We start from the raw sequence: 18,803 nt of genomic DNA, 5'->3' as shown, positions 1-18,803 counted from the left end.
GAAAGGATAATTTAACTTTAATATACGTATTTCTTTCCATTAAGTGGTTTGGTGAATAAAAAGGGATTTTTGATCCTTACATATTTGCATGTATGAACATATGCTATATATTTAATATTAAACTATATATACTACTTAATATAAATATTGACACATAACATAGAAACATAACTATATTCTATAAATACACAATCACTGAAAACATAAGCATAAACATGTGTGGGGCCTAGGGAGAGGGATGCTGATCAAGGAAGAAAAATCAAAAGTAGAGTAGCTGAAGATTTCTTTCATTTTGTTCTTAAACACTTGTCTAACATAAACTGATGCTTCATCTGGACAAACTGATGCTTGATTATTCTAATATCTGTTTTCATTCATTTATTCATTCAACCCTCTCTTGTGCGAGCACTTACCATGCACTGAGGGAAACACAGAAGAAAGCAATGACCTTACTTTAGAGGAGCATAGAGTCTAATGAGGGAGATAAGAGAAACTATCACAAAATGCAAAATTTATCAACAGTATCAGAAACGAGAAAGGAAAAATCATGACAGACCCCACAGAAATACAAAGAATTATTAGAGAATACTATGAAAACCTATATGCTAACAAGCTGGGAAACCTAGGAGAAATGGACAACTTCCTAGAAAAATACAACCTTCCAAGACTGAACTAGAAAGAAAAAGAAAATCTAAACAGACCAATTACCAGCAATGAAATTGAAGTGGTAATAAAAAAACTACCAAAGAACAAAACCCCCGGGCCAGATGGATTTACCTCGGAATTTTATCAGACATACAGGGAAGACATAATACCCATTCTCCTTAAAGTTTTCCAAAAAATAGAGGAGGAGGGGATATTCCCAAACTCATTCTATGAAGCTAACATCACCCTAATACCAAAACCAGGCAAAGACCCCACCAAAAAAGAAAACTACAGACCAATATCCCTGTTGAACATAGATGCAAAAATACTCAACAAAATATTAGCAAACCAAATTCAAAAATACATCAAAAGGATCATACACCATGACCAAGTGGGATTCATCCCAGGGATGCAAGGATGGTACAACATTCGAAAGTCCATCAACATCATCCACCACATCAACAAAAAGAAAGACAAAAACCACATGATCATCTCCATAGATGCTGAAAAAGCATTTGACAAAGTTCAACATCCATTCATGTTAAAAACTCTCAGCAAAATGGGAATAGAGGGCAAGTACCTCAACATAATAAAGGCCATCTATGATAAACCCACAGTCAACATTATATTGAACAGCGAGAAGCTGAAAGCATTTCCTCTGAGATCGGGAACTAGACAGGGATGCCCACTCTCCCCACTGTTATATAACATAGTACTGGAGGTCCTAGCCACGGCAATCAGACAAAACAAAGACATACAAGGAATCCAGATTGGTAAAGAAGAAGTTAAACGGTCACTATTTGCAGATGACATGATACTGTACATAAAAACCCTAGACTCCACCCCAAAACTACTAGAACTGATATCGGAATACAGCAAAGTTGCAGGATACAAAATCAACACACAGAAATCTGTGGCTTTCCTATACACTAACATTGAACCAACAGCAAGAGAAATCAGGAAAACAACTCCATTCACAATTGCATCAAAAAAAATAAAATACCTAGGAATAAACCTAACCAAAGAAGTGAAAGACTTATACTCTGAAAACTACAAGTCACTCTTAAGAGAAATTAAAGGGGACACTAACAGATGGAAACTCATCCCATCCTCGTGGCTAGGAAGAATTAATATCGTCAAAATGGCCATCCTGCCCAAAGCAATATACAGATTTGATGCAATCCCTATGAAACTACCAGCAACATTCTTCAATGAATTGGAACAAATAATTCAAAAATTCATATGGAAGCACCAAAAACCACGAATAGCCAAAGCAATCCTGAGAAAGAAGAATAAAGTAGGGGGGATCTCACTCCCCAACTTCAAGCTCTACTATAAAGCCATAGTAATCAAGACAATTTGGTACTGGCACAAGAACAGAGCCATAGACCAATGGAACAGACTAGAAAATCCAGACATTAACCCAGACAGATATGGTCAATTAACATTTGATAAAGGAGCCATGGACATACAATGGCAAAATGACAGTCTCTTCAACAGATGGTGCTGGCAACACTGGACAGCTACATGTAGGAGAATGAAACTGGACCATTGTCTAACCCCATATACAAAAGTAAACTCAAAATGGATCAAAGACCTGAATGTAAGTCACGAAACCATTAAACTCTTGGAAGAAAACATAGGCGAAAACCTCTTAGACATAAACATGAGTGACCTCTTCTTGAACATATCTCCCCGGGCAAGGAAAACAACAGCAAAAATGAACAAGTGGGACTATATTAAGCTGAAAAGCTTCTGTACAGCAAAAGACACCATCAATAGAACAAAAAGGAACCCTACAGTATGGGAGAATATATTTGAAAATGACACATCCAATAAAGGCTTGATGTCCAGAATATATAAAGAGCTCACATGCCTCAACAAACAAAAAACAAATAACCCAATTAAAAAATGGGCAGAGGAACTGAACAGACAGTTCTCCAAAAAAGAAATACAGATGGCCAACAGACACATGAAAAGATGCTCCACATCGCTTGTCATCAGAGAAATGCAAATTAAAACCACAATGAGGTATCACCTCACACCAGTAAGGATGGCTGCCATCCAAAAGACAAACAACAACAAATGTTGGCGAGGCTGTGGAGAAAGGGGAACCCTCCTACACTGCTGGTGGGAATGTAAATTAGTTCAACCATTGTGGAAAGCAGTATGGAGGTACATCAAAATGCTCAAAACAGAGTTACCATTTGACCCAGGAATTGCACTCCTAGGAATTTACCCTAAGAATGCAACAATCAAGTATAAGAAAGACCAATGCACCCCTATGTTTATGGCAGCACTTTTTACAATAGCCAAGAATTGGAAGCAACCTAAATGTCCATCGATAGATGAATGGATAAAGAAGATGTGGTACATATACACAATGGAATACTACTCAGCCATAAGAAAAGGGCAAATCCTACCATTTGCAGCAACATGGATGGAGCTGGAGGGTATTATGCTCAGTGAAACAAGCCAAGCAGAGAAAGAGAAATACCAAATGATTTCACTCATCTGTGGAATATAAGAACAAAGGAAAAACTGAAGGAACAAAACAGCAGCAGAATCACAGAACTCAAGAATGGACTAACAGGTACCAAAGGGAAAGGGACTGGGGAGGATGGGTGGGTAGGGAGGGATGGGGGGGGAAGAAGGGGGGTATTAAGATTAGCATGCATGGGGGGGTGGGAGAAAGGGGAGGGCTGTACAACACAGAGAAGGCAAGTAGTGATTCTACAACATTTGCTATGCTGATGGATAGTGACTGTAAAGGGGTTTATAGGGGGGACCTGGTATAGGGGAGAGCCTAGTAAACATAATATTCATCATGTTTAAGTGTAGATTAATGATACCAAAAAAAAAAAAAAAAGGCAGTTCCTGTGTGGAGACCTCCAATGAGTCCTACACAAGGGTATAAAGGGCATATAAAAGTGTAGGCAAAGGGTCTGTTTGTGTTTATACAGAGGATCAAAGCCTAATTGGGCTACCCCAAAAATGAACTAAGATACCATATGAAAAAGAACTTCCAACATCAGCACTCTCTGGAAGACTCATGCCAGAAGATGATCACCAAAAAACCCCAACAAAGATCCAGGCGCTGCTACAGGTGTAGATGCACTCATCCCACCAGTTCCTGGACTTGCCATGGGAATGAAGAAGGAGATATCTAAGCTGGCCTGTGCATACAGTAAAACAACAAATTTTACTGGATCTATACTGTTGGAACTCAACCAAGAATTAAGAGAAGTGCAAATTGTAGCACTCCAAAATCTTACAACTACAGACTATTTACTGTTAAAAGAACATATGGGATGTGAACAGTCCCCAGGAATGGGTTGTTTTAATTTGTCGATTTCTCTCAGACTGTTCAAGCTCAGCTGGACAATATCCACCATATCATAGATAAGTTTTCACAAATGCCTAAGGTGCCTAACTGGTTTTCTTGGTTTCACTGGAGATGGATGGTAATTACAGGTACGCTTTGGTTATGTAACTATACTCCTATTATGTTAATGTGTGTGTGCAATTTAAGTAGTAGTTTAAAACCTATACATGCTGAAGTTACTTTACAAGAAGATATGTCAAAGAAATAATCAATCTTCCCATGTTTTCTTCCGCCTGCTACTTCTATAGCTTTTCTTCTTCCTTCCTAATTACAACCCTTAAATAGAATTCGTGCCTCATATCAAATTTACCGAGTATCATAATTCTTCCAAGTGGTAAAGATACCTCAAGACAAATGCTGGGCATAGAAGCCACAGGGCATAAATATGCAAAGAAGTAAAAAGCTAACCTTTTCAAACAATAAGGCTTCTCTCTCACTTACCAACTTTACATTTCCCTGTATGGCCCCGGAAGATGACTGGTTAGCCAGAGACGGGTAAGATTCCTCAAGGGAGGAACAACCTAAGACAGGCACAGTCTCAGGGGGGGGCATCAGGTGAGAAATTGGGGATCAACAGAGGTGAGGCTTAGAACCTCACCCCCCCTGTTCTGAGAGAAATCTTCTGCATACATGGATGTTTTATGGCCCTTGTCTAGCTTGGATTAACACATAGTCTACAGGCACACACCTGATCATCTACATTTGCTCTCTTACAACACTAAACTATGTTTTCTACCTTTATCTTGTATCTACCTACCACTTCAGCATTTTATTAAAAATAATAATAATAAAGAGAGAAATGTGGTATCCACATATAAATCAAGTATAAAAATCAAATGAGTATTCATATTTGAACTGACTGTTTATAGTTCATAATGCATGAGCAAAACCAAAAGTTTCTGTGATGACTCCCCTTGTACTGTTCACCATGTAACTTATTCACTATGTAAGAATTTGTTCTCCATGTAAGAACTTGTTTGTTATGCTTCAGAAGATGGGAGACTAACGAAAATTAGGCTTGGGGTGGATTAATGATTGTGCATTGAGCATTGACTCCCCTATACAGAATTTTATTGTTGTTAACAACCATTTGATCAATAAATATGAGAGATGCCCTCACAACAACAACAAAAAAAAGTACACACTTCCAACTGTAAAATAAATAAGTAACTGGGATGTAATGTATAGCATAAGGAATATAGTCAAAATATTGTAACAACTTGGTATGGTGATAGCTGGTACCTAGAATTATCATGTATATAAATGTTGAATCACTGTGTTGTACACCTGAAACTAATGTAATGTAATACTGTGTGTCAACTACCCTTCAATAAAAAATAATTATCTAAAAAAAAAATGCAAAATGTAAAAATACAACTGAGAAAGTATCAATAAAATGCCAAGGGGTATGAAAGAAGAAAAGATTGATATTTAATGTTTAGAAAAAATATACACTGACATTTTGTAATGAAGGTGACAGTTGACACATTTAATGGAAGGAAGGAATGAAGAAAGGAATAGGGAGATAGGAAGAGAAAAATGGCCAGCGTGGTGGGTCAATTACCAACAGGTCTTCTCATCAGTGAGGTGCATGCCACTTTTCCAATCAAAAGGTGACTCTATCTCCCATCCCCCTGAATCTGGACTAGCATGTGACTTGCTTTGACCAAGAGATGTGGCAGAAGTGATATTCTAGGGCTTCTGAGCCCAGGCCTTAAGAAACCCTATAGGTGCTGCTTTTGTTCTCTTGGAACCCCCCTGCCACTGGCCACGCTGTAAGGACGCTGAGCTCCCAGCTGAAGGCAGCCTCAGGCAGACCCCAGTGGAAACCATGTGGTACAGACATGAACCACCACCACCAAGCTGTGCAAAAGCAAGCACCAAGTTTTCTTATAGAACAGTAGATAAATGAAACAGTCAAGGAGCATCACTACCTGATTTAAAGAAAATTCTCAGCCCTCAGCAAACCTCCTCCTTCTGAGACCTAGATGTGTGTGTGTGTGTGTGTGTGTGTGTGTGTGTTTAGGGGGTGGTGAGTAGAGCCTTGAGTGCACCTGCATCACGTGTCACACTCGATGAACTTAGCCGTATTACTGCAACAAGCTACTTTGGCATTCCACATGTCAAAGTCCCAGTCTACCAAATGGTCTCATTCTACTCAATGATATTTCAGAAAAGCTCTTAATATTAAAGGGAAATAACAGCTCATAGGCCATTTTAAGGTTTATCAACCATTTTTACTTTGGTTAAATGGAGCTCTGCCCAATCACTGCCCACACTGTAAAATGTATCCTGTCTAGCTGGCAGGGTATTGCCAAGCCTTGAATGTTGCAGTCATTATCAGCTTTTGGGATAAAACGTGCTGGACAGTCATGAATGATTTCAATATGTATCACTGAAACCATGAGCTGGAACATAAGAAATCTGCTTGTCCTGGTCTAATGTATGAAAGTTCATTACATTTTAAGCTCATCGATTATCATCTTTGGGGTATAGGCATCAGCCATTCAATATATGATGATTGTGACAGAAATGTGGGCTATTTCACTTTTTCTTTCTTTCATTCTACCAACCAGCAAGATGTTCCCAGCTTGCCCCCACTCCCTACCTCCAGGCATCCGCCCCTGCCCCACCATAGCTTTCCTGCCACCTACATGTCCCTCTTGGAGGTCTCAGGACAAATGCAGGCAAGGAACTGTACCCTACACTGCCCCAAGTTAGAACTTCCTAACAGGCTCTCTAGGACTATTATATCCTGAATCATGCTTCTGGAACGCCCAAAGGGCAAGTTTCACACAGAGAGCTTGCTAAAACACTGAGTCCTTGGCTCCAGCACTGAAGGTTTATATTAGCAGATCTAAAATAGGGTCACAGAATTTGTCATTTTAGCAGGCTTTTCAGATGTTTATTTTGTGCAATCAGATTTGAATCTTTACTAAAATTAGACAAACCGTTACCTTGTAAACACAGTGGCTTTCAAGCTCTTTTTATTTAACTAAAACCTACAATAAGAAATACATTTTATATTGTGACTCAATACAAACACAGATATGTGTGTATGTGTATACAGGTAGGTATTTGAAATAAAAGTTTCACAAGACAATGTGTGACCTAAGCCATAAAAGTGTGAGGGACACTATATTTTTCTACTCTGTTTGTCTACTGTTTTTTTAAAAAAATGATGGTCCAAACCCACTTGATCAATTGTACCACCCAATTATGGGTCACCCATAGTTTGAAAAATACTGATTTTGCATATGATAAAACTAGGATTAATGGAACAAAAATAGTATGCAAGGATGAGCTTTACAAATTTTCATGAATTACAGATTACCTATAAAAAGGTGTTATCACAAAAAATAAACCCAAACATAATAGGAGACAATAAATAAAAACACAGAAATTATTTAGTTAAGAAACAAAAAAGGATCAATAAAGCTAAAAGTTGTTTTTTTTAAAAGATGAATAAAATTGATATTTGATATAATTCTGATAAGATTAATCAAGGTAAAGAGAAAAAAACACAACTATCTAGAATAAAAAGGGGAACATAAATCTAAATATGCATATATTTAGAAGATAAGATGATATCAATAATACTATGCCAAGTCATTTGAAAACTTAGACAGAAAAATTCTTTAAAACTGTAACTTCTCAAAACAGTCTCAAGGAGAAATAGCAAACCTGAATAGTTCTATATCATTAAAGAAACCGAATCACAAGTTAAAAAATCTATAGGAATCACAAGTTAAAAAATCTTCCTATAGAGAAAATTCCGGACCCAAAGATTTTTCCAACTTCTACTACGCATTCAAGAAATACTAACTCCAATTTTACACAAATTATTACAGAATTCAGAAAAAGGAGGGGAACACCCTCAGCTTATTTGAGGAAGCTAGTGTAACCTTGATACCAAAACCTTAGACAGATGGTTCTCAAAGCATGGTCTGGGGACTCCAAGGGGTCCACATGACCCTTTCAAAGGGTCTGAAATGTTTTTATACTAATACTGATATTATTTTGTCACTTTAATTTTCCAGAGGCTACAGAATGTTACTGCAAAGACTAATGAAGTAGAAAAGAGAATCCAGCTGTCTTCCAAATGTAATTAAAGGTATCAACCCACAGATTCAAGATGCTCAAGTCCAAACAGAATACATATGAAGAAAACCCCACCTAGGTATGTCAAAGTAAAACCACTAAGAAGAAAGCCAAAGAAAAATAAAAGTGCAGTTAGAAAAATCTATCCAACACAGATTAAAAAGTTTTCTGTAACAGGCAAACTAGAAAATATTTAGAACATAATAGAGAATATCTATGATTTCTGGGCAGAAAATGACTTTCTAAAACAAAATACAAAAAGTGCAAACCATAAAAAGATAAAGTGATAAATTTTGTGTTACAGTTAAAAACTTTTGTTCACTGAGACACTATAAATTTAAAAAAAAAAAAGAATCAACGAACCAGAAGATATTTGCAATACATACAACCAATGAGAACTAGCAACCAGAAGTCCTACAGAGCAACAAAAACAAACAAAAAATAGCTGGGCAAAAGGCAGAAACAGGAATCTCACAAAAAAGGAAAGAAAAACATTTGGGAATGCATATAAACCTCTGAGAAGACATTTAGTCTCATTCATTAATGAGAAAGTAAAACCAGAATGAAATGTCTTCTACCCACCAGCATAGGAAGGAGAAATGTTAAGAGTCAAGCACCACCAAGCGTAGACAGGGACCTGCAGCCACAGGAACTCCCCTGGTAGGTGTATGCCATGGTTCCAGAGTCCTTAAGTGGTCAGCAGTAGGGCTGGAAAGAAGAGGGGCTATCACCCCTATGTCAGAGTCCTAGGCATCACATTTTGTTTCCTGTCATAGTTTGGTCCTCCCTTCCCTCCACCAACCCCTGAAAAATATAAATATAAGCCAACACAAGGATGAGTGTACATGTAGTTCACATACTTGGGAGGTGATCTCAGAAAGGTAGAATGACAGTGCAAGAAGAGAGAGACAGGGAACCAGGAAAAGCCAGTAAGGAGTGTGTTATTAAGCTCCTGCTATGGGCAACAGGGGCCTTAGAAGTGCTAGGAACCCTCTGAAGAACCATGTAGAGACTATGCCTTATCTCTGAGACAGATGAGAGGCTAGGGCTTTTATCTCCCAGCTCCTATCAAAAATTGCTTGAGGGTCGCCTGGTACTATTATTAGCTCAGACCCTGACTCAAGAGCCTGCAAAAGGACTTGATATTATCCTTTCCTTGAGGTACCATAGTCTGATAAAGAGGTGCAGTCCCTTAAGGAAGAAGTAGACGAACGTTTGTCTACACTTGCAGGAATGTTGAGAAGTCCTTCTTCAAAGGGATCCGGGCTCCCTTTCAATCCATGGGATATGGGTCTGAGAACTCATGTCTGAAAACTACGTGATAGTGGTTTTTCTACTGTAACAGCTGACATCAGCCTTCTACTTGTCAGCTCTTGATTCATTTTCTCGTTATAAAAGTCAAGCAATACCCTAACTGACTGCCCATCTATACTGCCCTTTAGAACAACATGGTCTGTTAGCATCATAGTAGGTTAAGTCACATCGGTTTTGAGTCAGGCCCTCTTGCCCACTACAGATATTGTGTCTACCCTTGGCTCTGATGGTTAGTGTCACCACCTAGCCTCGCTATTTCAGAATGCTGTCATTCTTATAGATACATGGGAACCCAGTTCCATGGGCACATCTCCTCAAATCAACCCTGGCCTACAGAGGACAGCCAACACTGAGTTTCTCAAAGATGCTGGTCTCCTCAATGGGCATTCCATATATCCAGAGTGGAGTGAGCCCTCCCAGCAACATGCACAGGTGGAGTATCTCCAGCCTCAAGTAATAAATCTGTTTCAAATCTCTAACTCCCTACCCCTCTGATCCCTTCCTCAATACTCTGCCAAGAGAGCTCTGGAACCCCCACCTACTTTTATAGGACACAGTTTCTCAGCCTTGGCACTACAACACTTTAAACCAGATCATTCTTTTTTTGTGGGGAGCCAGAAGCAACCCCCAGTTGTGACAACCAAAAATGTATCCAAACATTGCCAAATATTCCCTGGGGAGGCAAATATCCCCAGCTGAGAAACAATGGTATAGGTCATTGTGATGTCCAAGCTTCAAGGAAGCTACCCAACAGCATATTAGGATGGGCTCCAGGTGCCCTACATGGGTCATTAAATCCTGAGAGACTGTAGTACCACTTACAATACCAACCATCTTAGTCTATGTTCTGCCAAACAATTTCTGAGACACAGCAAGCTCCCACAAGTCCATGCCAAACAGCTGAGAGGTATGGTGAACACTGGAGTTATAATAAGGACTTTTAATAAAAGAAATGAGTGGAAAAGCCTCAAATGAAAAAGAAAAGTATAAAAAATTAGGGAAGGGGGAAAGAGAACCTTCTTGGTGAGTATCCACATACCTTTTGCACCATTACAGCACTTGCCACAGTATAGTAATTAGTTAAGTATTTGCAAGTCTGTCTCTTCTACTGGTTGTCATTTTCTGGCAGTTTCGCATCTCTGCTCAGTTTTTCCAGCATCTAAAACCATGTCTAGAACACATTTCATATAAACATAAATGTTCACTGAATGTCTCTACCATTCCCAATCCCAGCAGTGCAAACACTGTTCAGGGACCAAATTTTGAGTTATTATAAGGTGACAAGCTCTGATTATTTTACTTCTTGAATTGGAGTTTCAAGGAGGAAAGAAAATAGCTAGGTACTTCCACAAATTGAGTTTTCTATATTCACCCTGAACACCCTCCCATACAAACCCAACCACAGAGCACCATTACTCTGCCCACCCCTGCCTTTAGAAACCTGTGCCAAACCTTACCCCTTTAACTCCCAGCCAAGACTAAAGGGACAGTGCTCCTGACTCTGGACACTCTGACTTCAACCCTGTAACTCACAGACCCAATCCTCCCACAGCAGTTTCACATGCTGAAGCACAGAAAGATGGAGAGCCCCAAAACCCTCATCCAAGGACACAAGTCATAATCAGACCATCCAAGGGGGACAGTCACTGACACCATGTTAAACTGAGTTTCCCTGAAGAGGATTAACCAAAAGGATTCTTCTACTAATCAAATGTTCCATATAATATAACCTGAATCAAAACAAGAATTTCACCACAAAGCCCTACAAACTTTATCTCCTTGAAACACATCAAACCTGCCCCTGTGGAACGCTGGAATCATCTGGCTAGATGTCAAGCACTGAGTCACTGGAAAAATATTTTAACTCCACTCCACAGTCAGGATGAGATGCATTTTCTGTTCCTGGAATTATTTGTTCCTAAAATTTGCTTGAATAACCTTTCCTTGATGCTTCAGACTATCACCAATCTATTTAATCCAATGTTTTGAGTCATAATCTCTTGTCTTACTAACCTTCTTAGAAAAGCCTGCACAGCTGAATTCCCAGGGCCATCACTACACTGGAACTTAACCCAACTGGGCCGGAAAACAAAGAACCCAAACATTAGCAAAAGCAGGAACATCTTCATTGCTTTACCTGATAAGAGTTCTTTATAATTAAAGTTATATTACAGCTGGCCACCCCTAAAAATGATTTACACACACACACACAAATAAAAAATCTGTGCTCCTTTGACTGTGGGAATTATACTATAATTAGTACAATGTGTATAATTAAGTAATAACTGAACTTTACTGAGAACTAACAACATGCTAGGATCTGTTTTAAGTACTTCATGTTAACATTTAATCTTCCTAATAGTGCCATGTGACAAGCTATTATTACCCTCATGCAACAGGAAGGCTAAGTAACTTGCCCAATGTCACACAGCTAGAAAATGCCAAAGCTAGGATGTAGAGGATAGCAGTCTGGCTCTGGGGCCTGAGCTCTTAACCCCATGCCAAGCTGCCATTCCTCATTACCTTTAAAAGTAATTACCTTTCTCACTCCTCAATTAGCAGAGTCCAACGTAACTTGACAGACCCAAATCTATCCATTCATACCAGCATACGCAACCAGGAGGCTTAAATCAACACAAGAGAGGAATGATGGAACTGATTCATGCGTTACCTTGAACAGCCTTTAAACTCTGAAATTTACAAACCAGGTCCAGTCTTAAGTCCACAGAGTAATCAAATGACTCAAAAAAGAATTAAAACTGACATATTTCTATTTCAAGACATCTTCAGACAAATAAGTCAAGGACCATTTAGATTGCAACTTCTCAAATTACACCAAAGCAATTATTTTAGTTTCAAAACTGTATACGTAGACATGGTTCCCACCGCCCGTAGTAAAACTCCAAATGCTTCTGAGCTTCAAGTGCGTGCCCAGGGCCAAGACACCCGCGGCCACTGCCCACCTAGCCTTCCCGAGCTGGGACGCAGGGCACCAAGTCCCGCCCTTCGCAGAGCCCAGAGCGCAAGAAATCCCCGCTGACGGCAAGAGATCCCTGCAGTTCCCGGGAAGGGAGAGGTCCCAGCTATACCCTAGTGGAGAGTGGGCCTGGAGGGGAAAGGAGGCTGCGGGCTCCTGAGAGAAAGGGAAGGAGCGGACCGGGGTAGGAGCGGGCAAGGGAGACAGGTGGGAAGCACGGTGCGGGACAGGCCGGAAGACCAAGGAGAGAAAAGGAGTGCGACAATCAAAGCGCTCCAAAAGCGAGAAGTCACCGCGAGCTGCCCCCCGAGGGCCGGGGGGCCTCCGAGCGGCCCGCGCTCCTCGACTGCCGGGGCCCGATTCCGCCGAGACCCGTTGAGGCCCGAACCCGCACCCGGCGCCCGCCCCGCCTTTCAGCGCCGCGCTTACCTCGGCCACGGCTGCCTCCCGCTTGGCCCCGCGCGCGGTCACCTGCTCATGCCGCAGAGCGCGGGCCACGGCCGCCCGGGCGTGATCGCACCGAGTCGCCGGCCGCCACCGCCGGCGCCGGGTTTGAGCGAGCGAGCAGGGAGAACGGCGCCAGCGACCGGGCTCGGCGGCGTCTGACAACGAGCGCACTGCGCAGGCGGGGGCGGGCCAGGCCCGCGCCCCTGCTGGACAGGAGGAGTAAGGGCACCGCTTCAGGTTTCTGCCGAGCAAGCGCTGAGCTCTTGGCTCCACAGCGACTCTAAGACCAGCAGCAGCCTGGTTCGTTAACGAAACTGCAAACCGAAACAACGGGGCACCATGCCACGCTTATACAACTGCTACAAACGGACAAAATGTAAATGTTTTATTATAATCGGTACTGGTGAGCGTGGCACATTCCTGGGTACGGGCTATGCCGGTAAACCCCCAACAATCCCTCTGTATGGAGTTTACCCTTATGGGTATTCTTAACGACATTTATCACAAATATTCATTATAGCATTGTTTCCAATAGCGAAAAACTGGAAACAAAATGAACTATGGAAATATTTATAATAATCAAATTATGATTAGAATGGAATAATACCATACATATATACAGAAATATCTCGAAGACATATTACTATGAAAGCATAGTCCAAAAAAGTGGACAAGTATGCTCCTTTTGTATGCAAAAACAGGAGAGAGAAAATACATACGTAGATATTTACATTCAGGCATATGTATAATATTTTTTTCTGGAAGGAATCCAAGAAGCAATGAACAGTTTGAAGGGGAGTAGTTCTGGAGGTAGACGTGAGGGAAAGAGACTCATTTTCATTACGTTTCTTTCTGTATTATTTACCTGATCTAGCCTTATACGTGCACAGTAAAACCCCTGTCATAAGGCAGTAAGTGAAGTCTGAACATCCCATCCAAATGCAGACTGTTACTGAGAGGTTAAAATAATGACCCCACTGGGACACGGGGGGCTGCGCAACACAGAGAAGACATGTAGTGATTTTACAGCATCTTACTACGCAGATGGGCAGTGACTGTGAAGGGGTATGTAGGGGGGACTTGGTGAAGGGGGGAACCTAGTAAACATAATGTTCTTTCTTTTTTTTTTTTCCATTTTATTTATTTATTTATTTATTTATTTTTAATAATTATTTTTTATTGAAGGGTAGTTGACGCACAGTATTACATTACATTAGTTTCAAGTGTACAACACAGTGGTAAAACATTTATATACATAATTCTAGGTTCTAGCTATCACCCTACCAAGCTGTTACAATATCTTGACTATATTCCTTATGCTATACATTACATCCCGGTTACTTATTTATTTTACCATTGGAAGTCTGTCCTTTTTTTTTTTTTTTTTTGTGAGGGCCTCTCTCATATTTATTGATCAAATGGTTGTTAACGACAATAAATTTCTGTATAGGGGAGTCAATGCTCAATGCACAATCATTAATCCACCCCAAGCCTAATTTTCATCAGTCTCCAATCTTCTGAGGCATAACAAACAAGTTCTTACATGTAGAACAAATTCTTACATAATGAATAAGTTACATAGTGAACAGTACAAGGGCAGTCATCACAGAAACTTTCGGTTTTGCTCATGCATTATGAACTCTAAACAGTCAGTTCAAATATGAATACTCATTTGGTTTTTATACTTGATTTATATGTGGATACCACATTTCTCTCTTTATTATTATTATTTTTAATAAAATGCTGAAGTGGTAGGTAGATACAAGATAAAGGTAGAAAACATAGTTTAGTGTTGTACATAATGTTCTTTCTGTAATTGTAGATTAATGATACCAAAATAATAAAAAGTAAATTAAAAAATAAACAAATAAATAAATAAAAATGACCCCATTGACCCTATGCAGTTTGCAGAGACTGGCTACAGAATCCCAATTCTTTCTGGTTTCATACCTTAGCGCCATCTGGTGGAGGCTCCGCAGCTTAAATACTAACAGAGATGCTTGAGTCTGCAGACCCACAGGGGCGTCCAGAAGCAACAGTGATTCCTGTCAGTTAATGTCAACTTGAGACAGATCCAGGAAGATTGGGACGAGGGTATTCTGGAATGAGAAACCCACATTCTGCTTCTCCACATCCAAAACAGCCTGGCTCTGCCCTCCAAATCCACACACACACCCAAAATGATGGGAAATTTAGCATGTATGCACTCCATTTGAGAACTAGACAGGTATAGAGCATTTTGTTTTCTTCTTTGTCTTTCTCTGTATTAAGTATAAATATTTATTTATATATGAGTATATATATATATATACATAAATTATTCATTCTTTCATTAAACAAGAACTTCCTGTGTCAAAGCCTTTGAGGTCCCTATTTTATTCACTTTTTATAATCCTGAACATGCACAGTGCCTGGCACATAGTAAGAGCTCCATGATTATTTTTTGAATGAATAAAGGGTGCCTAGACACTGGGAGGAACTCAATAGAAAGAAGATAATTTCACACATAAGCTTAGCAAGAATAGAGAGTTAAGAGTGGCATAAGAGAATATAAACAAAATGCTATAGGGTCCAAAAGAGAAAGCAATCACATCCAGTGGAAAGATGTAAGAAGATTTGATGTAAGAGTTGATATATTTGCTGATCCTGGACAATATTTAGGATTTTGACAAATGGAGAGTTGAATAGGGCATTCCAGGCAGAGGAAAAATCAGGAGCCCAGGCACAGATGTGATAAAGAAGGAAGAAGAAAGAGCAAGATGACTTTCACGCAATGTGGTTAAAATGGTGTAGCTACATTCTAGAGGTAGAAATCATGAAGTAATTGGAGGTGAGAAAGTGTAGAAGCTGTGATATTAGAAGATACCTGATGCTAAAGTAGCTCAAGATGATGGCAAAAGAGTGGGAAAGAAAATTATGAGCCAGGATCTGAAGTCTCTCAGAAGGTAGAAAAGTCTTGGTAGTCAGTAGTTAAAACAGGAGAGGCTGTAGACAGATGTTTCATTAGTCACTTTGAAGTTACAGGACAAAGCAAAGACCACAGAGATACACATTTACCCAGTAAGTCAGCAAGAGAGGCATGAGGGTTAGAAAAGGCATGGTTTTCAAGGAAAGTGGCATCTTCAGGGGTAAGCAAGTTTACAACTAGGAGGAATTGCTACTGTGGAATTAAATCCCAGATCTACCACTTCTTTAATAACAGTTTTTAAGATGGAAAAAGGTATATTCTTCAAGGAAAAAGGCCCCAAGAAAGAATTCTTCTGTGGTATTTTATGTTGCCTCAGCTCAAACAATACTGGAAGGTGGCCTGGTGGACTAGAAAACACCCATCAATACCAGATAAAGTATAATGAACATTCTCTCAAATGGGCAGCTAAGTTCACAAAACACATATAGAAAATATGCAGGAGCCAAAAAGGAAGCTGAAGTGAGAGAACTCAGTGTGGAAGCTACAGCTTGGGTCTATAAGGTGAGAGCTGATACAGAGAAACATAGGTAAAGTGTGGCTGCTGAGATGGCTGGAAAAATTTGCTCCACATTAGTAACTGCAACAAACAAAAAAATCTGTCTCTCTTGTTCAGAGAGTGGAAAAAGGAGAGGCCCTGCTGAGAATTTTTAACATCAAGCTTCACAACAATGTAGGATTTTAATTTATACTACAAGCCTGGTCCAGGAAGCTCCAAGCCTAGAGAGTATCATGAAGTGTTACTAACCCAGATTGGTAGCACCTGAAAGCAACTGAAGGAAAGAAACAAATCTGGTTTGGACGGTCACACCCTCAGTAGAAGCCACCCAGGATCCTGCAGATAAACCCCTGACAAACAGAAGCTCACTGTCCGGAATGCCAAAGAATGTGAAAAATAAACCCGTCATCAGAAAATACAAACAGCAGAAATTTAAGAACTCTCCAAGAACTACAGATAATTGGATTCTGAGAATTAAATACAAAATAAGTAAGTTTATGGTGTTCAAAAGATGGAACTGGTAAACATTAGACAGAAACAAGATATGTTTTTTCAAAAGACTGAGGGAATCAAAAAGTACTAAATATAAAAATTAAAATTAAAAACTCAAGGCATAAGTTAAACAATACACAACTAAAGAACTGGTATATAGAACTGAACAGATTACCCAGAATGCAAATTAGAGAAGAAATAAAGAGGTGGAATACAGGACCAGGAAGTTAAAAGAGGGGGAGGGTAAAGGAAAAAAAGCATGGCATATATCCAGAGGAGGGAACAGAGAAAATAAAGTAGAAGCAGTATCCAAGCAGATAACAACTAAGAATTTTCCACTAGTGGGCAGAGATGAGCCCCTATAATAGATAGCCAATAAGACTAACAGCAGACTTCTCAACAAAAGCGAAACAGAAATCATAAGATCATGGGAAAAATGCCAAGAGCAGATAGCAGTCAGAGTACAATTGTATACCTATCTTTCAAGAAAAAGAAAGTCATTTTCAGATAAACACAAATAGAATTTACCATCAATAAATCCTTCCTAACAGAATTTCTTGATGATGTATTTCAGGAAAAAGAATATTAAACCAGAAGAAAGTACTGAGATGAAGTAGGGATGGCAAACAATGAAACTGATAAACTCATGCATAAATCAAAGCAAATACTGACTATAAAACTATAATAATAACAAAGTTGGAGATTAAAACTAGGTGTTTATCCCCCATATTCACTGCAGCATTATTTATAATAGTCACAATATGTGGATGACTGGATAAAGATATTGTGGCACACACACACACCACACTAGAATATTATTCAGCCATAAAAAAGAATGAAGTCTTGTCATTTGCAACACCGTGAGAGGACTTTGATGACATCATGCTGCCAAAAATAAAGCCTATCATTAGAGAATGACAAATACCATATGATCTCTCTTATATGTGGAATCTAAAAACAAACAAAACAAAACTTACAGAGAATAAATTGGTGGTTGCCAGAGTGTCTGTGGAAGTGGTTGGTGAGGAGGTGATGTTTGGAGCTTCTATAGCCAGACTGAGACCATGAGGAAATAAGCTTGAAGGAGAAAAGCCAACACAGATGAATAGAACCTGAGTTCCAACTACCACATTCCCTTGGATGGGCAGATGACTGAGGTAAGGCCAGTTGGCCTCCTATGGGAAGAGAGGAATGAATGCAGAGTAAGAAAGGTTATCTTTCTAATATCCTGTAGATGTCTGCTGTCAGAACCATGTAACTTGGAGCGATCTGGAAGCCATCTTTCCATCACCTGAATGGAACATGTCTGGAAATGAAGCCATATAGAAAAAAACAAGAAGAGAACACAAAATCTGACAGCATCATTTGGACTACTGGCTTGAAACATCTATCTTTTCCCTTCCTAGTTAATTTGGTAAATCCTCCAACTCTGCTTTTGTTTAATATGAGATATTTCTACCAGTTTAGTTCATCTGCAAACAAAAGAGTCTCAAGTAGTATGATAGCTTAGGGATTCTCACTGAAAAAAGGGAACATTTTTTCCCTATGGAAAACATTTCCTTTGTAATTGTCAGTAGTAGAAGATTCTTGCAAGGATTCACAGAAATCACTAGGTAAGCATCTGCTGCCTTTGATGTGCAAACCTAGCACTGCTTCTCAAGGTTGTTAGGGCAAGTAGCTCGAGCCTGGTGGAAACCTGGTGGATGCTCTTCACCTATCATTTATGAGTTTTGCTGAGTTCCCTGAGAGAGAAGCTTGATGCATGTAGTTAAGCTGGGACACAATGTTAAGGAAAAATGAAAAGATGGGAATGAGTGAACCAGGAAAAAAGAGCAAGGTAATCCAGGGGTGTGTTACAGAGCTGGCTACTGCTGTGGACACCAGAGTCATACCCACTGGAGATCTTTGAGGGGCCATGCAGAATGCCAGAATTGTCTACTGCACAGCCATCTACCTGCACAGAGGAGAGGGCTATTTA

General features: G+C 39.8%; 1 protein-coding gene across 5 annotated transcripts in view; it reads right to left on the bottom strand.

Annotated features, from left to right (window-relative positions):
• The window catches only part of EXT2 (exostosin glycosyltransferase 2), a 160,738-nt gene extending 147,694 nt beyond the window's left edge, over nucleotides 1-13,044 (bottom strand). Inside the window, exons 1-2 of one of the 5 annotated variants that reach the window (XR_005026155.2) lie at nucleotides 12,852-12,980; nucleotides 10,485-10,616 (exon numbers count right to left, since the gene is read on the bottom strand). Coding sequence is in view for 2 of the 5 variants with exons in the window: in XM_036891601.2 (XP_036747496.2) it covers nucleotides 10,485-10,496 (12 nt within the window). In the remaining 3 variants the exon portion in view is untranslated. Of the gene's footprint in view, nucleotides 1-10,484; nucleotides 10,617-12,851 lie in introns of all 5 variants that reach the window. The other 4 variants (XM_036891601.2, XM_036891598.2, XM_036891602.2 and 1 more) reach the window with 4 other exon arrangements.
• Between the last annotated feature and the right edge of the window lie 5,759 nt (nucleotides 13,045-18,803).

This window comes from Manis pentadactyla, chromosome 9, assembly GCF_030020395.1.
Source record: "Manis pentadactyla isolate mManPen7 chromosome 9, mManPen7.hap1, whole genome shotgun sequence".
In the NCBI taxonomy this organism is placed as follows: Eukaryota; Metazoa; Chordata; class Mammalia; order Pholidota; family Manidae; genus Manis; species Manis pentadactyla.
Note: the sequence above shows the minus strand (reverse complement) of the source record. Positions and strands in the feature narration are given on the sequence as shown.